A 22,903-nucleotide genomic window follows, 5' to 3' on the forward strand; every position below is an offset into this window, starting at 1 on the left:
TTAGGTTTTTAAAGGTTTTTTAGGGTTATTTAGGGGTTTAGGGGGTTTGGGCTAGGGCTAATGTTAGGGTAAGGGCTAGGGTTAGGGTTTTAGGATTAGGGTTTTAGGGTTAGGGTTTTAAGGTTTTAGGGTGTTAGGGTTTTGGTATTAGGGTTAGGGTTTTAGAGTTAGGGTTTTAGGGTTAGGTTTTTAGGGTTAGGGTTAGGGTTATAGGTTTTGGGTATTAGGGTTAGGGTTTTAGGGTTAGGGTTTTAAAGGGTTTTTAGGGTTATTTAGGGGTTTAGGGGGTTTGGGCTAGGGCTAATGTTAGGGTAAGGGCTAGGGTTAGGGTTTTAGGATTAGGGTTTTAGGGTTAGGGTTTTAAGGTTTTAGGGTGTTAGGGTTTTGGTTTTAGGGTTAGGGTTTTAGAGTTAGGGTTTTAGGGTCAGGGTTTTAGGGTTCGGGTATTAGGGTTAGGGTTTTAGGGTTAGGGTTTTAAGGTTAGGTTTTAAAGGGTTTTTAGGGTTATTTAGGGGTTTAGGGGGTTTGGGGTCGGGCTAATGTTAGGGTAAGGGCTAGGGTTAGGGTTTTACGATTAGGGTTTTAGGGTTAGGGTTTTAAGGTTTTAGGGTGTTAGGGTTTTTGGTATTAGGGTTAGGGTTTTAGAGTTAGGGTTTTAAGGTTTTAGGGTGTTAGGGTTTTGGTATTAGGGTTAGGGTTTTAGAGTTAGGGTATTAGAGTTAGGATTTTAGGGTTAGGGTTAGGGTTTTAGGATTAGGGTTTTAGGATTAGGGTTTTAAGGTTTTAGGGTGTTAGGGTTTTGGTATTAGGGTTAGGGTTTTAGAGTTAGGGTTTTAGGGTTGTTAGGGTTTTGGTATTAGGGTTAGGGTTTTAGAGTTAGGGTTTTAGAGTTAGGGTTAGGGTTTTAGAGTTCGGGTATTAGGGTTAGGGTTTTAGGGTTAGGGTTTTAGGGTCAGGGTTTTAAAGGGTTTTTAGGGTTATTTAGGGGTTTAGGGAGTTTGGGCTAGGGCTAATGTTAGGGTAAGGGCTAGGTTAGGGTTTTAGGATTAGGGTTTTAGGGTTAGGGTTTTAAGGTTTTAGGGTGTTAGGGTTTTTGGTTTTAGGGTTAGGGTTTTAGAGTTAGGGTTTTAGGGTCAGGTTTTGGGTTGGGTATTAGGGTTTGGGTGTATTAGGGTTAGGGTTTTAGGGTTAGGGTTTAAGGTTAGGTTTTTAAAGGGTTTTTAGGGTTATTTAGGGGTTTAGGGGGTTTGGGGTCGGGCTAATGTTAGGGTAAGGGCTAGGGTTAGGGTTTTACGATTAGGGTTTTAGGGTTAGGGGGGGTTTTAAGGTTTTAGGGTGTTAGGGTTTTGGTATTAGGGTTAGGGTTTTAGAGTTAGGGTTTTAAGGTTTTAGGGTTGTTAGGGTTTTGGTATTAGGGTTAGGGTTTTAGAGTTAGGGTATTAGAGTTAGGATTTTAGGGGTTAGGGTTAGGGTTTTAGGATTAGGGTTTTAGGATTAGGGTTTTAAGGTTTTAGGGTGTTAGGGTTTTGGTATTAGGGTTAGGGTTTTAGAGTTAGGGTTTTAGGGTTGTTAGGGTTTTGGTATTAGGGTTAGGGTTTTAGAGTTAGGGTTTTAGAGTTAGGGTTAGGGTTTTAGAGTTCGGGTATTAGGGTTAGGGTTTTAGGGTTAGGGTTTTAGGGGTCAGGGTTTTAAAGGGTTTTTAGGGTTATTTAGGGGTTTAGGGGTAGTTTGGGGGCTAGGGGGCTAATGTTAGGGTAAGGGCTAGGGTTAGGGTTTTAGGATTAGGGTTTTAGGGTTAGGGTTTTAGGGTGTTAGGTGTTTGGTTTTAGGGTTAGGTTTTAGAGTTAGGGTTTTAGAGTTAGGGTTTTAGGGTTAGGGTTAGGGTTATAGGTTTTGGGTATTAGGGTTAGGGTTTTAGGGTTAGGGTTTTAGGGTCAGGGTTTTAGGGTTCGAGTATTAGGGTTAGGGTTTTAGGGTTAGGGTTTTAAGGTTAGGTTTTTAAAGGGTTTTTAGGGTTATTTAGGGGTTTAGGGGGTTTGGGGTCGGGCTAATGTTAGGGTAAGGGCTAGGGTTAGGGTTTTACGATTAGGGTTTTAGGGTTAGGGTTTTAAGGTTTTAGGGTGTTAGGGTTTTGGTATTAGGGTTAGGGTTTTAGAGTTAGGGTTTTAAGGTTTTAGGGTGTTAGGGTTTTGGTATTAGGGTTAGGGTTTTAGAGTTAGGGTATTAGAGTTAGGATTTTAGGGTTAGGGTTAGGGTTTTAGGATTAGGGTTTTAGGATTAGGGTTTTAAGGTTTTAGGGTGTTAGGGTTTTGGTATTAGGGTTAGGGTTTTAGAGTTAGGGTTTTAGGGTTAGGGTTAGGGTTTTAGGGTTCGGGTATTAGGGTTAGGGTTTTAGGGTTAGGTTTTTAAAGGGTTTTTAGGGTTATTTAGGGGTTTAGGGGGTTTGGGCTAGGGCTAATGTTAGGGTAAGGGCTAGGGTTAGGGTTTTAGGGTTTTAGGGTGTTAGGGTTTTGGTATTAGGGTTAGGGTTTTAGAGTTAGGGTTTTAGAGTTAGGGTTAGGGTTTTAGAGTTCGGGTATTAGGGTTAGGGTTTTAGGGTTAGGGTTTTAGGGTCAGGGTTTTAAAGGGTTTTTAGGGTTATTTAGGGGTTTAGGGAGTTTGGGCTAGGGCTAATGTTAGGGTAAGGGCTAGGGTTAGGGTTTTAGGATTAGGGTTTTAGGGTTAGGGTTTTAGGGTGTTAGGGTTTTGGTTTTAGGGTTAGGGTTTTAGAGTTAGGGTTTTAGGGTTAGGGTTAGGTTTTTAGGGTTCGGGTATTAGGGTTAGGGTTTTAGGGTTAGGGTTTTAGGGTTAGGTTTTTAAAGGGTTTTTAGGGTGTTAGGGTTTTGGTTTTAGGGTTAGGGTTTTAGAGTTAGGGTTTTAGAGTTAGGGTTTTAGGGTTAGGGTTAGGGTTATAGGTTTTGGGTATTAGGGTTAGGGTTTTAGGGTTAGGGTTTTAGGGTTAGGGTTTTAGGGTTTTAGGGATAGGGTTTTAGGGTTAGGGCTTTAGGGTTAGGGCTTTAGGGTTAGGGTTTTAGAGTTAGGGTTTTAGAGTTTTAGGGTCAGGGTTTTAGGGTTATGGTTTTAGGTTTTAGGGTGTTAGGGTTTTGGTATTAGGGTTAGGGTTTTAGAGTTAGGGTTTTAGGGTTAGGGTTTTAGGGTTCGGGTATTAGGGTTAGGGTTTTAGGGTTAGGGTTTTAGGGTTAGGTTTTTAAAGGGTTTTTAGGGTTATTTAGGGGTTTAGGGGGTTTGGGTTTTGGTTTTAGGGTTAGGGTTTTAGAGTTAGGGTTTTAGGGTTAGGGTTAGGGTTTTAGGGTTCGGGTATTAGGGTTAGGGTTTTAGGGTTAGGGTTTTAGAGTTAGGGTTTTAGAGTTTTAGGGTTAGGGTTTTAGGGTTATGGTTTTAGGTTTTAGGGTTAGGGTTTTAGGGTTGGGGTTTTAAGGTTAGGTTTTTAAAGGGTTTTTAGGGTTATTTAGGGGTTTAGGGGGTTTGGGCTAGGGCTAATGTTAGGGTAAGGGCTAGGGTTAGGGTTTTAGGATTAGGGTTTTAGGGTTAGGGTTTTAAGGTTTTAGGGTGTTAGGGTTTTAAGGTTTTAGGGTGTTAGGGTTTTAGAGTTAGGGTTTTAGAGTTAGGGTTTTAGAGTTAGGGTTTTAGGATTAGGGTTTTAGGATTAGGGTTTTAGGATTAGGGGTTTTAAGGTTTTAGGGTGTTAGGGTTTTGGTATTAGGGTTAGGGTTTTAGGGTTAGGGTTTTAGGGTTAGGTTTTTAAAGGGTTTTTAGGGTTATTTAGGGGTTTAGGGGGTTTGGGCTAGGCCTAATGTTAGGGTAAGGGCTAGGGTTAGGGTTTTAGGATTAGGGTTTTAGGGTTAGGGTTTTAAGGTTTTAGGGTGTTAGGGTTTTGGTATTAGGGTTAGGGTTTTAGAGTTAGGGTTTTAGGGTTAGGGTTAGGGTTTTAGAGTTCGGGTATTAGGGTTAGGGTTTTAGGGTTAGGGTTTTAGGGTTAGGGTTTTAGGGTTAGGTTTTTAAAGGTTTTTTAGGGTTATTTAGGGGTTTAGGGGGTTTGGGCTAGGGCTAATGTTAGGGTAAGGGCTAGGGTTAGGGTTTTAGGATTAGGGTTTTAGGGTTAGGGGTTTAGGGTGTTAGGGTTTTGGTTTTAGGGTTAGGGTTTTAGAGTTAGGGTTTTAGGGTTAGGGTTAGGGTTTTAGGGTTCGGGTATTAGGGTTAGGGTTTTAGGGTTAGGGTTTTAGAGTTAGGGTTTTAGAGTTTTAGGTTTAGGGTTTTAGGGTTATGGTTTTAGGTTTTAGGGTTAGGGTTTTAGGGTTAGGGTTTTAAGGTTAGGTTTTTAAAGGGTTTTTAGGGTTATTTAGGGGTTTAGGGGGTTTGGGCTAGGGCTAATGTTAGGGTAAGGGCTAGGGTTAGGGTTTTAGGATTAGGGTTTTAGGATTAGGGTTTTAAGGTTTTAGGGTGTTAGGGTTTTGGTTTTAGGGTTAGGGTTTTAGAGTTAGGGTTTTAGGGTTAGGGTTAGGGTTTTAGGGTTCGGGTATTAGGGTTAGGGTTTTAGGGTTAGGGTTTTAGGGTTAGGTTTTTAAAGAGTTTTTAGGGTTATTTAGGGGTTTAGGGGGTTTGGGCTAGGGCTAATGTTAGGGTAAGGGCTAGGGTAAGGGTTTTAGGATTAGGGTTTTAGGATTAGGGTTTTAAGGTTTTAGGGTGTTAGGGTTTTGGTTTTAGGGTTAGGGTTTTAGAGTTAGGGTTTTAGGGTTAGGGTTAGGGTTTTAGGGTTCGGGTATTAGGGTTAGAGTTTTAGGGTTAGGGTTTTAGGGTTAGGTTTTTAAAGGGTTTTTAGGGTTATTTAGGGGTTTAGGGGGTTTGGGCTAGGGCTAATGTTAGGGTAAGGGCTAGGGTTAGGGTTTTAGGATTAGGGTTTTAGGGTTAGGGTTTTAAGGTTTTAGGGTGTTAGGGTTTTGGTATAAGGGCTAGGGTTTTAGAGTTAGGGTTTTAGAGATAGGGTTTTAGGGTTAGGGTTAGGGTTATAGGTTTTGGGTATTAGGGTTAGGGTTTTAGGGTTAGGGTTTTAGGGTTAGGGTTAGGGTTATAGGTTTTGGGTATTAGGGTTAGGGTTTTAGGGTTAGGGTTTTAGGGTTAGGGTTTTAGGGTTAGGTTTTTAAAGGTTTTTTAGGGTTATTTAGGGGTTTAGGGGGTTTGGGCTAGGGCTAATGTTAGGGTAAGGGCTAGGGTTAGGGTTTTAGGATTAGGGTTTTAGGGTTAGGGGTTTAGGGTGTTAGGGTTTTGGTTTTAGGGTTAGGGTTTTAGAGTTAGGGTTTTAGGGTTAGGGTTAGGGTTTTAGGGTTCGGGTATTAGGGTTAGGGTTTTAGGGTTAGGGTTTTAGAGTTAGGGTTTTAGAGTTTTAGGTTTAGGGTTTTAGGGTTATGGTTTTAGGTTTTAGGGTTAGGGTTTTAGGGTTAGGGTTTTAAGGTTAGGTTTTTAAAGGGTTTTTAGGGTTATTTAGGGGTTTAGGGGGTTTGGGCTAGGGCTAATGTTAGGGTAAGGGCTAGGGTTAGGGTTTTAGGATTAGGGTTTTAGGATTAGGGTTTTAAGGTTTTAGGGTGTTAGGGTTTTGGTTTTAGGGTTAGGGTTTTAGAGTTAGGGTTTTAGGGTTAGGGTTAGGGTTTTAGGGTTCGGGTATTAGGGTTAGGGTTTTAGGGTTAGGGTTTTAGGGTTAGGTTTTTAAAGAGTTTTTAGGGTTATTTAGGGGTTTAGGGGGTTTGGGCTAGGGCTAATGTTAGGGTAAGGGCTAGGGTAAGGGTTTTAGGATTAGGGTTTTAGGATTAGGGTTTTAAGGTTTTAGGGTGTTAGGGTTTTGGTTTTAGGGTTAGGGTTTTAGAGTTAGGGTTTTAGGGTTAGGGTTAGGGTTTTAGGGTTCGGGTATTAGGGTTAGAGTTTTAGGGTTAGGGTTTTAGGGTTAGGTTTTTAAAGGGTTTTTAGGGTTATTTAGGGGTTTAGGGGGTTTGGGCTAGGGCTAATGTTAGGGTAAGGGCTAGGGTTAGGGTTTTAGGATTAGGGTTTTAGGGTTAGGGTTTTAAGGTTTTAGGGTGTTAGGGTTTTGGTATAAGGGCTAGGGTTTTAGAGTTAGGGTTTTAGAGATAGGGTTTTAGGGTTAGGGTTAGGGTTATAGGTTTTGGGTATTAGGGTTAGGGTTTTAGGGTTAGGGTTTTAGGGTTAGGGTTAGGGTTATAGGTTTTGGGTATTAGGGTTAGGGTTTTAGGGTTAGTGTTAGGGTTTTAGGGTTAGGGTTTTAGGGTTAGGGTTTTAGAGTTAGGGTTTTAGAGTTAGGGTTTTAGAGTTTTAGGGTTAGGGTTTTAGGGTTATGGTTTTAGGTTTTTAGGGTTAGGGTTTTAGAGTTAGGGTTTTAGGGTTAGGGTTTTAGGGTTAGGGTTTTAGGGTTAGGGTTTTAAGGTTTTAGGGTGTTAGGGTTTTGGTATAAGAGTTAGGGTTTTAGAGTTAGGGTTTTAGGGTTAGGGTTAGGGTTATAGGTTTTGGGTATTAGGGTTAGGGTTTTAGGGTTAGGGTTTTAGGGTTTTAGGGTTAGGGTTTTAGGGTTAGGGTTTTAGGGTTAGGGTTTTAGAGTTAGGGTTTTAGAGTTTTAGGGTTAGGGTTTTGGGGTTATGGTTTTAGGTTTTTAGGGTTAGGTTTTTAGGGTTAGGGTTTTAGGGTTAGGGTTTTAGGGTTAGGGTTTTAGGGTTAGGGTTTTAGGGTTAGGGTTTTAGGGTTAGGGTTTTAGGGTTGGGGGTTGGGTTGGGTGAGGGTGAGGGTGAAGGTGAGGGTTAGGGTTAAGCGGCTGAGGGGGAAAAGAAAAGGGCCTGAGGCTGTGGGAATGGTGGGATTTGGAATCCAAAACACCTGGAGGACCCAAGTTTGCCCATGCCTGGTCTAAGTCCTTCAGTTTTAAACACAAAAAGCAATGCCTTTCTATCACGATGCTACTTCAGACTCTTAATCAATACAGATAACTATTTACCTATTTACATTTAGGTCTTTTTCTAATATCTTTTCTTCTAAAAAGTAATGCAGAGCATTTCATCATTTTTCTCTGGTCAGATTTGGAAAAAAACTATTATCTCCTCTTGGAACGACAGTAGAGGCAACTGTCTTAGGAAAGCAGCTTAATGCTTATTGTAGTAAGTTGATTGTGACTTCAGTGGGCTGCTCAATAGGGTCTGAGGGATATTCAATGCATCAAATAAATTTTCTGGGAACGGAAACATGGCAAAACCAGACCTGCTCAATATTAGCAAAAGTGGAGGGAGCAGTGGCACTGTTGGCTGCTTTTAGTTTTCTGGTAACATTGTGACAAATTATACATGAATAGTGTACAATGGCCTCTGGCGCTGTCTATTTGCTTCAGCTGGAACTTTACAATAAAGCAAAGATGACATATGCCAAAACGATGAATTGAATAGTGTATGAAGGGTTAAATGGTAAGAAAAATCTTACCAAAGCTTGTGTGTTTCATAATTATCCTTGTGTTACTTTACTATGCTAAAACTAGAGCCAGAGTAATATGTGTTTCAGAATGAAAAAGCTGATTAAAATCCTGTCCTTTTCTCAGTTCAAAAAGAATAACAGCAATGAAAGAAAATATTTTAAAGGAGATCCGACATGTTGTTTTTCAAAAATAAAATGGAAACACAGCATATAAGGTTGACTCAAAGGCTTGGAAAAATATATTGATAAAAAATATCAACATTGGTCCTCTACTGCTTTCTGTCAATCAAGTCAACAAGTGGGAAGGTATTCAGATGACTTACAGCAACTGAGACAGTTCTTTCTTTTCACTTTGCAAAGATATATAGAAAAGTGGGTGGCTGAGTCACAATGCAGCTTATGCCCCCTACTACTTCTTTAGGTAGGGCAAAAGTTTTAAAATATTTTATTAGCAGCTTATTATAATATAAAATTCAAAATTGTTAACCAAAAGAAGACAAGAAGAAATGAGTTAAAATTTAACAACCAGTTCTCAAAAACCAGGGACATTAAATTAAAAGAGCTCCCAGTGGAGCAATGAGTTAAACCCTTGTGCTGGCAGGACTGCTGACCAAAAGGTCAGTAGTTCAAATATGGGGAGCAGGGTGAGCTGCCGCCTGTCAGCTCTAGCTCCCCATGCAGGGACATGAGAGAAGCCTCGAACAGGATGGTAAAACATCAAACATCCGGGCATCTCCTGGGCAATATCCTTGCAGATGGCCAATTCTTTCATACCAGAAACAACTTGCTGTTTCTTAAGTCACTTCTGACATGAAAAAAGGGACATTAAAGAGTCTCCAAAAATGAGAGCAAGAAGGAACAAGCTCCACTCCAATATTTTAGCAGGCTATTTCTTCCTTCAGCCTGGTCTTTGCTCCTAATGGCAGAAATACTGTGATAACCTTCATTTCACATAGGCATTGCCTTGATTTGGATTGGGTAAGCCAAGCTGTCATTCTTGTTGTCTGCTTGCTTATTGTCCTGATATTAGACCAAGAAGTCCTGGAATCCACAGAGCTAATTTTAGATAGAGATTCAAATCAGCACTTACTGTATCCTGTTCTTTTGATTAAACCGCACCATCCTGTCAAATAGGAATGCAAATATCTCCTGGAGACAAGATCTGATTGTGATAATCAGATTCCCACTAGCCTGTGTACTCTTCCTGTGCCCATCTGTGCATTTTAATAAAAATGCCTTTTGTGTTGCGGCTTTGTCCCACACGGAGTATGCATTACATGGACAAAATTACCTCTGTATAAAGGCTGTTTCCCTCTGCTGAGCTGTGTTTCTTTATGATTGGTTGTGTCTAAACCTCTGCCGGCACAAAAGTACATGCCAAAAGGAGTAAAGATTAGGGAAACAGACAAATAACTTGTTTTTAAAAAAGTGACATGCTAGTCCTAAAATCCAGGAATACAAAACAAGATTTTTTGCCTTATAGTCTTCAAGATCTAATTGAAGATTCAAAAGGAGATGGTATGGATTCCCATGGACATTGGGAAGATGATTGCTGGACCATATAAACATTTTGTCTGAACTCTTTTCTAAGACTTAGAAGCTCTTGTCCAGATGATTCAATGCAAGTTAGATTACTTTTTTTGGAAGACAAGAGTATACTCGGAAAGGCCCTCAGTGGTGTATCTACACTGCAGAATGAATACAGTTTGACACAATTTTAACTGCCATGGCCCAATGCTATGGAATTATGGGAGCTGTAGTTTTACAAGGTCTTCAGCATTATCTGCGAAAGAGTGCTGGTCCCTCATCAAACTACACCTCCCAGGATTCCATAGCATTGAGTTATAACAAATTTCATTAAGTCTACAAAATAGATGCACCCTCTGTTGTGTTTTGATGGGGGTTTTTTTGTTCGGAAAAGAATGCCAATATCCATATACAATACTAATTTGTCTTGAACACAGATATGAGTTATAGTGATCCAAGTGTTGCTTTGTTCTTCCCTGTTTTTTTGTCTTAAATGCCTATGAATAGGCACAAGCCTAACTGTCAAAAGAAAACAAATGCTGCTTCCAGAGAAGAGGCAGATGCATTTTTTCCTGCTGAAAGATACTATTTTTTCTCTTTCATTCAAGCAGTTCATGTGCCACAAATCACTCTAGTAAATGTATTTGCAAGGCTAGTTAGCAGCAAGACATGATCAAATAGGAATGTGAGCTCTGATGTGCAATCCCTCTAGTTTACCATTTATTTCAACACAACAACTTAGGTTTGGATCCATTTCTGAATTTTACATTTTTCCCATTACTTAAGTCATTGGTCTGGATACAGATTTAGGCACTGGCACATACATCTGAACTGGTGGAAGCAAACCTCTCTTTCCCCTTCTTCTCATGGCAATCTCTCTGGCCTACCAAATGGGGAATAAAGGAAAGAAAAAAGCCCCTAAAAATGAAAATATGGAAGGAAGGAAAAAGAGTGAGACCTACATAGAGGATTGAGACAGACTGTGGTATGGGAAAATGGGACAATCCCCCAAAACCAAGCTGATGCAACTCCTTCCATGCAGGCCTATACTCTAAGGACATGCTCCCATTTGATCTTCAGGATTTCAGTCTGCATGTCCTATTCAACAAAAACCCACAACTGTGCCACATGGTGTGGGAGTGAGGGCTAACATGAGAGGAATAAATGAAGACAATTACACTGCTTTAAATTTGGATCCAACATACTTTCTTGGGTTCATAATTTTGTGTGTCCTTGGATATTTGTTCTACTTTCCAGGCTGTATTTACTTATACACAGAAATGTGTCTGACTTAACATCTGACAGAAATGACACATGATGATCAATGCACACAAGAAAAAGCATTTGGGAAATCTCTTGTATTTTGAGAGCTCTTTACTTACATCAGTATCATTGGGCTGGAAGATGATGAAGTGAAGAAGCATCCGCATACAGAGTGCATAGAAGAGAAATAGGGGTGGGGGGAAAACATGTGTATTAGTCACTCCTTATTGAATCACTACTGAGTACAAGTGAGCACAGGAACATTCATGCTTCTTACACATGAACCACAAAGATTCGATAGAAGGACTGAAATATGAACAAAACACCTCTTAACCATCACCAGCAATAAAATGTTATACAGTTTATAAGTATACATATATATGTGCACTTCATAGCTCATAAGGCTAAATATCTAAACTGTGGCTTTCAGGAGTGATATACAGTTATTATATTTTGTTATAGGTTGTAGATATAAATAAATAGAAGCTTTACCACAGTTTCTGAACCAAGATATACCCTGCAGTATAATAAAGTGTCATTCAGGCTTGTGTAACAAGTAACAGTATCTTTACTTCAGTTCAAAAGGTCAAACAGGGCAATAATATATACTCTGAATTCACACAGAAAACAGAGGGAATAAACAGTCCCTTTAAACAGTCTTTAAATATGCCTCATTTCCTTATAAATAATCTGGCTTTGGAGAGTAGGCAGCCATTTCCTTCCTGACCATTTCGAGTCAGTGCTCTCTTCACTCTCCAAGGGGAAAGTGGCAGTTAAAACCATTTGTCTCAGCAGCAAGCTAGAGACAGTAGCCAATCGGAATTCTGGCTCCTGGTTGGTTCAGCCAATTAGCTGTCGACCCATGCCTTTCCAGTCAATCCATTATATCATGGTGCCTTTTTACAAATCCTCACATATTCTCCCATTAGATGAACTATTTATTCATAACCATCTGCACCCTGCTTAACCTACTCCTCCTTCTATACAGGAAGGTGACAGGGCTGAGCAATGCAATATCCTCCAACTATGTTCACACACCATGTTGTACCTTGATTTTCCACCTGCTTACTGAGAAGATTGGCATAGAAACGATAGGGTAAGATAGGGGTAAAGGCTATTTTGAAGATGAGACCACAGTAATGTGGTCCCCCCCCCCCCATTTTATTTTAAAGAATGGAAGTAGGGAGTACAGAGTTTTAGAGAAGAGCCAATACACATATTTTTAATGTAAAACAAAAGCCCAAGTTCATTCTGGCAAGAAAGATCACTGTCTAAAATCCTGGAGACCATACTGAGCTGATCAATTAATGCCCTGATTCTCTATAAGCAGCTCCTTATATTCTCTGACAAAAAAGCTATCACTATAACATAGGATTGCAAGGTTTTCAAAATAGCAATAAGGAACAGTCAAGAGTTGACAATCAGGAGGCCACTGTTAGCCAGTTTGAGTTCTACTGAAATAACCAACGAAAGTATCAATTTCAGTTCACTTAGAAACATAATTTCAGTTCACTTAGAAATGTAACATTAATAATGTACACATTTCTGTACTAATTTTGTCTCCGTTCGATATTATACAGTTGGATTTGAATCAAAACTTGCTGGGTTATCTTATATAATTAAGATGAGTTAGGGATACTCTTTTGCTTTCAAAATTTGGATAACTGCCACAAAAATCTTAATACAAATAATGATTAATATCATTTCATTTCATTATAGGGATTCCTACTTTGCTTTGCCAATGTCTACATGTCTGATAGCTAAAAAACATCCTAAAACATTTTGTCATCATTACTGGTTTTTCATTTTATGGACTGGTGATCAGTAACAAGAACAACAGCTAAACATTGAGTTGTATCTGCCACAGATATTACTTTCAATTTTTGTCATGGCCAAAACTATTCTTTTTTTGAAGTGCTTTGGACCAGAAGGGTTCTACATTTAGGATTTTTCCAGATTTGGAAATACTTGCGTATATACATAATGAGATATCTTGGAGATGCGATCCAAGTCTAAGCATGAAGTTCATTTATGTTTCATATACATTTTTGACATATAATTTATGTCACCATATTCTTAATAATTGTGTGCATGAAACAAAGTTTGTATGCACTAAACTGGGCTGTGGCACAGGCTGGTTAGTAGCCAGCTGCAATAAATCACTATGAACAAGAGGTCATGATTTCAAGGTCAGCCCGTCGGAGTGAGCACCCGACCATTAAAAAAAATTAGCCCTGCTCGTTGTTGACCTAAGCAACCCAAAAGATAGTTGCATCTATCAAGTAGGAAATTTAGGTACAACTATGTGGAGAGGCTAATCTAACTAATTTACGACACCATAAAAATCGTCCAACCAGTGTTTGGAATGAGGAAGCCGGCATCACAGTGGATGATGAAGCAGCTGCTCCCCCTGTGGCCAGAATTGAGCATATCCCCAGGGAGCTGAAAGCTGGAGAAGGTTAAATTGCCTCTGTGTCTGTCTCTGTCTTTATGTTCATATGGCATTGAATGTTTGCCTTGTATGTGTACATTGTGATCCGCCCTGAGTCCCTTTCGGGGTGAGAAGGGCAGAATATAAATACTGTAAATAAATAAATAAATAAATAAACCATTAGAAAGCTGAAGTATGGCTATTTTAGACACTCGTGTGGACAGTTTTGGTTTTCGAAATTCTACATAAGGGACATTTAACCCATATGACATTAAAAATAGTGTCCTTGGAAAAGAACAACCCCAGTGTTCTCCCCACAACTCACTACACATACTACACCTAACAAACAAGTCATCAAAGCTCAGCTTAGTACTTCTTTCAGCTTGACACCCAGAATACATCTCACCCAACCCTAAGAACAGTTATGGCTAGCCCAGTAAACGCAAGAAAGCTTATTTTAGGGATATATGAGGTTGTTCTGTAAATGTGTGAATATATGCAATTGATCTAACATTGAATTCAAAAGTTGTGTTGGTATGTGTATGTATGTTGCTCTCATGCTCCGCATCAGAACCACAGTGCATAGGAAAAGATTTCAACCCTTTCCAATCACATCAGGATCCTTTTCCATCCACATCAAGATGCTATTTGTTCTGTTTGGTGTAAGTATGTGCATGTGAAGCTGCCATTGTTCTCAGTTGTAGCTTTCTTCCAGTACAAACAGAAGGCTTAAGGACTTTCATCTGGATGCTATGGAAAAGGAGGAGAGTAAATACCCTGTCCCTATGGGCCACAATCCTTGCTACTATGTGTAATTGTCCCCCCATGGTTAAACCCCTGTGCCGGCTGAACTGCTGACCTGAAAGTCGGCAGTTCAAATTCGCTACATAGGGTGAGCTCCCGTCTGTCAGCTCTAGCTTGCGGGAATGAGAGAAGCCTCCCAGCAGGATGGTAACATATCCAGGCATCCACTGGGCAATGTCTCTGTAGACAGTCAATTCTCTCATATCAGAAGTAACTTGCAATATGTTCTCAAGTTGCTTCTGACACGATTAAAAAAACCCATGGCCTTTTTGAAAGCTATCAAAAAACACTTTAAATGTATCCAAAAATATAACAGCACATCTAGGCTGTCCTTCAGTATGAAGTTTTGTGGCAGGCTATGATATTCAAGGCTTGTTTACAATGCAGCACACTAGAATCCTGACAGCTGCATCTACGTAGCCAAGCACTTTTTCTTGGTCTTGAATTTAAATGTGCTTCAGTATCTTAAATGTAAACAAGGAAAAGTACATTCCAAATTGAGCAATCACTGTTACAAAAATGCTCCAAAATGCACTACAATAACACTGGATTGTGTCAGTGCGAATCTTTTGAATTAAGCCTAATGAAAATTATATGGGGGAGAAAGACTAGCTATCTAAATTAAGCAAAAGAAGAGTAATGTCGCACAGTGCAATCAGGGGGCTAGAAGGGAACAGGTATAGACTCTGCCTGAAAAGGAAGAGGATTTTGGATGCCTGAACTGGCACAGACATAAGTCCACAATTAAATGTGTCAGCTGCAGTGGATTTAATGCCACACCAAGCTTGTGACAGTTAACATGATATTCTCAGAACAAACTGGCAGCTGATACAGCATTAAAGTTGTCAAAGGATTAGCAAAATGTGTAATTTAAAAACTAATCTAGTGCACAAATCTGTTTAATACGTATTCCACAAAGATTCTCGTGGGAATGTGCCAAAGAAAAAAACATCTGTCCCAAACTATCAACATACACTTCATAAGACTAGCCAAGGAAAATTGACCCTTCTATTTTATACAGTGCCTCAGCATAAATATCAGCTTTCTTACCTGCTGTGCCGTCATCCACAACTTGCGTTGGAGTAATTCCCGTTTAATTTGCACGCCCACAGCTTGGAGGAAACAAAGCAAGGAGGGAAGGGTTACAGGAAAAATATAGATGTGTGATAGGAACAGGAAATAAATATTTCTATGGAGCAACCAAAAGAAATCACACTACTTGCAAGTGTAAATGACAGGTAAGTGCTAAATCGGCCCATAAAGTGAGAGTCAGGGGTTTAACAAGGTAATAGAAATGCAAGCGTCAACTGTTGTGCTGAAATACTGACACTTGCCTCCCACTAAACACTAAACATTGCTAAAATGGTTTCGCCTTTGGTTGGTGAAGAAGATAAGAAAAGACATTAGATATAAGACTGATTCATAACTGAAATAGCTGGATGGCATGCCTGTTAAAAAGTGCTGAACTTCTCACCATTTAGCCTCGTTGGGTGACCTCAGTCTTCAAGATTATGAAATATATTCTCCATCCATTATCTGAACACCTCATATAATTTTATGCACATTTGCAAGTCTGCTTAGCAGCCTTTTTGAATCTATAAATCCCCAAACTGGGTGATCTTCCCTCACTGAAGAATTGCTTAGCCCCTTGAGTGTTTGGTACTCTTTTCTTTACCTCTCAGAGTTGTATAACATCTTTTTACTTAGATAAGGAAGGCTAGAGTACAGCAGTGAGCCCTTGGGATCTGCTAGGTTTGGTCCCAGGAATCCCTGTGGATCCCAAAATCCATGGATGCTCAAGCCCCATTATGTATAAAGTTGTTGTAAAATGGTGTCTCTTTTGTAAAATAGCAAAATCAAGATTTGCTTTTATGAATTTATTTTTGATATTATCAAGCAATAGATGGTTAAACGTGTACACAGATTCTGTGGAAACAGTGGGATGACTGTATTTGCAGATCACAGTATCTCTGTATCTCTTGTACTCAGTGGTAAAATATAGCCTTGCCTGATCCCTTTGCCAATTGGAAACGATTCTGTTTCTTCACATTCAGTCCACATAGTAGCCTTTTGTCTTAAATACAGGTTATACATCGGGACAATCAAATCTTATGACATGCCCCATTGTTTAACAGCAATTCATACTTTCTTTTGATTTTACACAATCAAAGGCTTTGTTATCTATAAAACGTAGGCTGTTTTTCTTTTGACTTATTTGGTGGTCTCCATTCACCAGCCTATATTTGCAGTAAGATCCCTAGTGCCTCTTGCTTTCCTGAACTCACCTCGAATATCTTTATAGATACCAATAATCACCTATTGCTTTGTGTCTCCTATCATGCTTTCAGAACCCTGAGATAATTTGAAACAACAGCTAGGCCTCTCATCTACGAGACTGTATTGATCTTTCCAAGTCTTTGATATAAGAATGCTGTTTTCAAGGAACACAAGTTACTAGCGGGCTGTATTTGCTGATTAGATTAAGAAGGGAGATGAGAGCTAGACATGAACTGCAGTTGTAGGGCTAAGGAGAAGGGCCTTTTCACTTTGAAAAGGGAATTTATGGTTGTACCCAAGCGTTCAAGTAATACTGAACAGCATGGGCAATCACATCCTGCATTGTACTTTTGGGACAGTGCATATATGTCAAATTTAATATATAATCTGGTGCATTGTTGTTAAAAATATAGGCCAGTGTCCTGTATGTAAGTTATGCCTGCGTACGTGGACTTAAATATGCAGAAATACGAACTGGACAGTTTCTCTTACAGGGCTGCTGTTACCTTACTACATAGCAGAGCAGGCACAGTGACCAATCCACAGTGGGACTGATGCGCATGAGGGTCTCTTGCCAATGTCCCAGTATGCATCTTTGCATTTCACTATCAATATCACTTGGTTGCTACTTAGCTGAGCAGACTAAAAGTTAATTAGAAAGTGATACAATATTCCAGTGATATATCGAGATTTAACATGCACTTGGGTTTGCATAGTTGGTCCCATAGTACTCAGAAAGAAACCACAGATAAATCTTAATTCTGTGCTACGTTGCTGTTGAGCCTGGCAGCTGGGATCAGGGGCATAATACATCATTCCTACTCTTATAGCCATGGTGTCAGTGTCCTTCATGTCATGTTTCTACTGCTGGTACATCTTAGAGCATCCTTATTATAAAATGAATCTGACTGCTGTGAAATGGGAAAGGGATTACTTCCTACAGCTGCCTTCTTCCTGAACTCCAGAACATGCACAACAAGACAAGACACAAGATTCATCTGGATCTAAGTTCTAAGGACATAATGGGAGCTGAACAGATAGAACTGAATTTTGCCAAGGCACTCTTCACTAAATATTAATTGAGTTGCTCTGGGGATGCACTAGGAATCTTAGCAAATAAGAAAAGGCAGGTCTTTGTTTGAGTGCTAAGCAGCATTCAGCAAAGATAGAGGACTATCCTCCCAACTCCCCCTGGGATGAAGCTGGAGAGCCTTATCTCGATAGTACAAGTTTATGCATGTGTAAGAGGCACACATTATACACTGCAAATTACATTGCAGGGTGTTGATTTGGTCTCCTTTGTATGACAAGAGTCCACTCCCGCCTTTTCCCATCACTGAGTGAAATGAGTGCAACCCATTTCTGCATTTTGAACTCTATTTGCAACAATTAAAATAAGCTGGAAACAAAGAGGGAGGAGGAAAAAGAAACTGGAACATTTTAAAGGCATATGAACAAGCGGGATGTCAAAAGATTAATCAAAACTGTTTCTGTCTAACTGGGGCAGCTGGAGGGTAAGATATACAAAGTTAATCCCTGTTATACACTAAAACAATTTCAAACAGGGACCGTTCCTTTCATCACAGCCAGGCCAGTTTATGGGTGCACAAGAAGCTACCAGGAAGTATTCTACTCAATCTTGGCTTAGCTACTTATTAAGAGCTTCTAATATATTTCTCCAAATAAAGGGTAAATATATATGAAGAAATCGAAACACACACACACACACACACACACACACACACACACACACACAGAGAGAGAGAGAACAGAGAAAAACAGCAATACATCACAAAACTCTAGTTTATTCTTCAATCTTATATAATAACCCTGCTAATGATTTATTACAAAGGTCCACATTAACTCAAACTTAAACAAGTTTGCAATTGTCCTCAGTTTCTATCACTAAAATATGTTCTCATTCCATGTGGTTTATGACATAGACATTGCCCATCACTTCACTGACTTCTGACTAGACTAGACACTTTTGATTTGCCATTCTATCTTTTTGAGACATAATAATGTTCAACTGTTTCATAAGACTTTTAGCTCTTCTCTATTCTCAGAACACTGCAAAGGATTCTCATTTGGGCTAAGAGTTTATAAAGTAATAATTGCAGTTTAACAGGGCATTTTTAAAATCATGTATTTTGACTGGTTAAACAACTGTTACCTATTTAAAGCCTTGGGAAGGAACAAGTCAGAAACTAGACTATAAAGTGCTCCAACCACATATTGTTTTTCTAACTTGAATAAGCACAGCAAACCCAAGGCTATATTTTAACAGCATAGTCCATTCTGTGAATTCATTTCATGCCTGCCCTCATTCGACTATCAAGGCAGCTGGCCTGCCCATATTCTTTTAAAAAGCATTCTTTCAGAAAAGAGCACCTCAGTGTAGCAGAAAGACACCTCTGATCTCTTTCATCCTTTCTGCCAGTGAAATGTATCTCCCCATCAGCTCTCCTCCCCAAGCCCTTGCCCTATTGTTGCTGAATGGGCAAGAGCCATTTAGCTTAAAAAGTAACTTCAGGACAGCCTAAAAATAATAAAAGGCAACCAAAGCAAATACAATCTGCCCAAAAGAGAGAGGGGGGAAGTTTGAGAGAAGGCTGTTAAAGCTGATAAGATGAAGAGTAATTCTTGCAGGATTTAGCCCTGGGGAGGGGAAATTAAGGGCAGGGGAGACAGAGCAAGGGGGCCGGTGGCTTAATCAGGGAGGAAAATATGTAGGAATCAGAAAATGACAAACCAAACAAGAGGCAGCTGGCCAAGTTCCGGGACTAAGAGCCGGGCTGCAGATTATGTAGACTAAGGTGGCAGATTAAAGTGGCAAAATGATTGCAGGTACATTTGTACGGGCACAAAGTACAAGCACAGCAATCAGCCACAACAAAGTGAACAACAAAGAAACAATCAAAACTGTCTCAACCTTTTCATGACATGCTCTGGATTGAGAGTGGTGTGAATGTAGCATTTAGACTGTAGGTCAGTGTGTTTTTATTTATTAATCCACTAAAAGGTAAAGGTAAAAGTTTCCCCTGACGTTAAGTCCAGTCATGTCTGACTCTGGGGGTTGGTGCTCATCTCCATTCCTAAGCCGAAGAGCTGGTGTTGTCTGTAGACATCTCCAAGATCATGTGGCCGGCATGACTGCACAGAGCGCCGTTACCTTCCCGCTGGAGCGGTACCTATTGATCTACTCACATTTGCATGTCTTTGAACTGCTAAGTTGGCAGAAGCTGGAGCTAACAGCGGGCGCTCACTCCGCTCCCGGGATTTGAACCTGGGACCTTTCGGTCTGCAAGTTCAGTAGCTCAGTGCTTTAACGCACTTTGCCACCGGGGCTCCATTAATCCACTAATGCACTGCAAATTTAGGGTTACTTTCTACTTGTCTGTGGTCTGCTCCATCCCTCAACTACGTTGCACAGATCTCTCCCGCTCTAGGAGTATTCTTTGCTAATTTGGTTTCAAGCTTCACAGCAGGGATGCTTCTCGTATGAAGTCAGTATAATTGTCCCTTTTCCAGAGTCCAGTGTTTCAGTCTCCCCTTTGGCACACAATTAGTTTGCCTCATCTCTTCCAGGTTACCAAAGAGGCCAGAAGCTGTCTCCCATTCCGCTCTGCGAACCTATTTTGTGCTGCTACCCCCAACTCAGGAGCTACATTCAGGAACTCACAGGCACACAAAGCTAATTACCCCACTCTTGACTTTGGAGTTGCTCTTATGCAGAATTGCTCCTCCCCTCATAACAAAGGGAATGAAGGCAGGAAAGAAAGATGATGTTCAAGCCCCTCCTGATAATCAGCTCCTACTTGATCTGTTTCAAAAAGAGGTGAAAGGACTTCAAACCCCACGGCTACACCTGCTGTTTCTCTAAGAAAAGATGAAGGCATTTCTGGACTTTAACGTTTTTGCCAGACTTTGAGGATGTTGACGATCTGAGAATGGATTCTGCCTGTTTGTCAGAATCATTTCCTTCACTGTGGGTAAGCCAGTGTGTTTGAATATGCATGCATGCATGATCCTCTGTGTGTGTGTGTGTATGTGTGTGTGTACGGCTGTCATCACAGATGTACCCCGAGCTGTCACTCCACCCTTCTCGGTTCCTTCCTTCTTTGCTTCCTTCTTTTCTCATTCCCTCTCTCTCCTCCCCATGTAGTGATTTCTCGATTGTTCAGTGAACTGCCATCCCTTTTGCACACAGGCATTTCCCTTTTGCTCCTCTGCCGCACTTCCAATGGTTCCGGAGCCTCAGCATCATGCAGGGTGAAGGGGGATGATGATGATGATGCCAAGCCCGTCTGCTTGCTGACTGCTTGCGCTGGAATTTGGCAACTCTAGAGAGACTCCATCCCAGCCAAAGGAAAACTGTAAGTAGAGGGTCTTGTCTTTGTGGTGTCATCTGACATCTGGGGGGGAAATGCTTCCACACATGTGTTTGCCTATTGCCTGTTGTCACCGGGAGGAACTGACCAGACGTTGGGGAAATACTCTGTATGTATGAGAGAGAGAGAGAGAACGAGAGAGAGAGAGAGAACGAGAGGGATCTTCCGAGAAAAAACTTAGCTGGGGGAGGGCACTGGACAGCCGTTTGACTGACAGAGTGACAGATGATCATTTCAGAGCAGGCACTCAGGGCTAATCCAAGTCGGATGAAAATGGCTAGAAAAACAATGCCTGCCAGTCCTGGAGAAGGGACTACACTTTCTCTGTGGCAGAGGCATGTCAACTATGAAAATGCAGATATGAGTAGTTTGTTTTGGGTTCAGATATTCATTGCAAGCTCATTCTTTTCTCCTTCCCGCTGTTTCTTTATGCGTCCTCATAATCAGCAATTTAATAAAGTAACTTAACTATGAAATGGAGGGTAACACTCCAGCCAGTAACTGCTTTATGGGAACATTTTTCTAAATAGAGTTGCTTCTTTAAAAGAAAAAGAATAGCTGGGCAAAATTAACACATGACTAAGGAAGGCGATGGAAGAAAAAGTAAAGCGTACGTGTGGCTTGTCCGTAGAAAGTTGAGATCCCTGCTAACTGGATTTTAATGGGATACGACACTTCCTCTTAGGTTTGCTTTTTCATGCCCTTGTTCTCCACAGGAGATGCATGCTACAAAACATGAACCCAGAGATGCTTTGCCGAAAGAGAAGCCAAAAATAGTTGTCTAAGGAGACATCCCTCTCCCCCTGCCAGCCCCCCACTGCTGCCCCAGAGGCTGGTCTCGGAGATCAGTGGACCTTTGAGAAGGTGTCCTGCTGGGAGAGGAAACAGGGAGACGGAAAAGACCCAGGATCCCTTTGGTGGCACTTAGGAAGAATTTGCTCAGAGGAGGCACTGGGGAGAAGGGGGTGGGAGAGGAGAAAGTAAAAGGATCAAAAGGCTTTTTGCTTTATATATATATATTTCTGCCTGTGAAGATTTCTATGTAAGCAATCAGGAATAGCAGAGGTATGCTGAATGAGACAGAGTGCACATACACATGCCTTCCTAATAACAGATTGCCACAATGGATTCAGTTCATTGTCCACCATTAATGATTTAATCAATTTTCAAAAGCAGGACATGTTTTAGACTTCAGCTGGATATTGTGCCAAACATCCACCTAAGAATTTGGGAATGTTATAATGTAGCAATGCAGTTTGGTTTGCAATTTCTGATTGTGGTGGTGCTTTGACCCTTACGTCAGAGTATTTTGAATTTTATGTAATCATTATAATGAGCCTATTTGGTAGCCTAAAATACCAGCCTACCCATTAAGGCTACGATTAGGAGACGGCAGCTGATTTCAGCCAACACAAGAACTTTATTTTCCTAATTCACATTCTTAGCCATGTCGCCTCGCAAAAATTCTGTATTTGAAGTTGCTCCATGCTCTGACAATATTCTGGTGCATTGGACCTTGCAAAATTTTTAATAACCCAATTAGCAAACACCATCACTGTATTCTATTCTCAAACCAGAGTTGGGTTTTCCTAAAAACCGAGGTAGCTGCTTTTATATACTTTTAGTAATTGTGTAAACAATTTTTTAACAAAGATCCACAAACTGGGGATACACTTTTATCAACTGAGTTCAATCCAGAAGGAGATATATGTTGCTAGGGTCCATTTTGGAAGACTGGATTGTTCCCTAACTGCTGAGAGTGGACAATGTTTGCTACTGAATTTATTCCAAGTGAGCAAAAGGCCCAAGGGTATTGTATCCCAGACTGATATTATTGCAGATATTATAAACAAACGTCAATCAGTAAAAGCAGGTAAAGATAAATCCTAGAGAAAAAAAACCTGAGTGAAGGAAAGTCCAATTTTTACCATCCTTGTAATATGCTTTTGCACTTAGCCAGTGCTCTGCCTGCCAGTATAATAGATTAATGGTTGATTCCTTAATATCAAGACCACTGCCATTCATCATTCCAAACCTGCGTTAAGTTGTTTTCTAAGCCCTCTGCGGCACCAGGATTCTGTAGTAGGAGGTGTGAAAGTGTCAACCATGGAACGGTGGGTGATGAACAGGCTGGATGGAAGCATATGGTTTATGATGACAGTACTGAGAGAACAGAGGAAGTCAGTTGTTGCATGTGTGAAGCTGTAATGGTATGCTGGCACACAATAGCCCCTGTGTTCTCTGAAAATGGCATGAACAAGCCCATATTTGCTGCTTTTGGTACCAAAGGGGCAGATTCCAGCGCAAGAACTACAGAGCTCTCCCGTTTCAGTTTCTACAGCTCCAGCTGTGACTGAAGTCAAAAGCCCTAGTCCATTTGTTACACTATCCAACATTTCAGAATACGTACTTCCATTTTTCCTTATAAGGTAAAGGTTTTCCCCTGACGTTAAGTCCAGTCATGTCCGACTCTGGGGGTTGGTGCTCATCTCCATTTCTAAGCCGAAGAGCCGGCGTTGTCCGTAGACACCTCCAAGGTCATGTGGCCGGCATGACTGCATGGAGTGTCGTTACCTTCCCACCGAAGCGGTACCTATTGATCTACTCACATTTGCATGTTCTCGAACTGCTAGGTTGGCAGGAGCTGGAGCTAACAGCAGGCGCTCAAGCCGCTCCCGGGATTTGAACCTGG

The 22,903-nt window shown here is 40.7% G+C and overlaps 2 protein-coding genes across 6 annotated transcripts in view; one reads left to right on the top strand and one right to left on the bottom strand.

Annotated features, from left to right (window-relative positions):
- Window positions 1-22,903, bottom strand: part of cacna2d4 (calcium voltage-gated channel auxiliary subunit alpha2delta 4) — a 228,961-nt gene that overhangs the window by 47,055 nt on the left and 159,003 nt on the right. For all 4 annotated transcript variants that reach the window (XR_010006905.1, XR_010006902.1, XR_010006904.1 and 1 more), the window contains 2 exons: window positions 14,594-14,655; window positions 10,428-10,442 (listed from right to left, as the gene is read on the bottom strand). Coding sequence is in view for 1 of the 4 variants with exons in the window: in XM_008110464.3 (XP_008108671.1) it covers window positions 10,428-10,442; window positions 14,594-14,655 (77 nt within the window). In the remaining 3 variants the exon portion in view is untranslated. The remainder of the gene's footprint in view (window positions 1-10,427; window positions 10,443-14,593; window positions 14,656-22,903) is intronic.
- The window catches only part of lrtm2 (leucine rich repeats and transmembrane domains 2), a 52,233-nt gene continuing 48,677 nt past the window's right edge, over window positions 19,348-22,903 (top strand). The window contains exons 1-2 of one of the 2 annotated variants that reach the window (XM_008110462.3): window positions 19,348-19,812; window positions 20,031-20,196. The gene's annotated coding sequence lies outside the window, so the exon portion shown is untranslated. Of the gene's footprint in view, window positions 19,813-19,874; window positions 20,197-22,903 lie in introns of those variants that run through there. The other variant, XM_016993612.2, reaches the window with a different exon arrangement.

The sequence above is a fragment of the Anolis carolinensis genome, chromosome 5 (assembly GCF_035594765.1).
Source record: "Anolis carolinensis isolate JA03-04 chromosome 5, rAnoCar3.1.pri, whole genome shotgun sequence".
In the NCBI taxonomy this organism is placed as follows: Eukaryota; Metazoa; Chordata; class Lepidosauria; order Squamata; family Dactyloidae; genus Anolis; species Anolis carolinensis.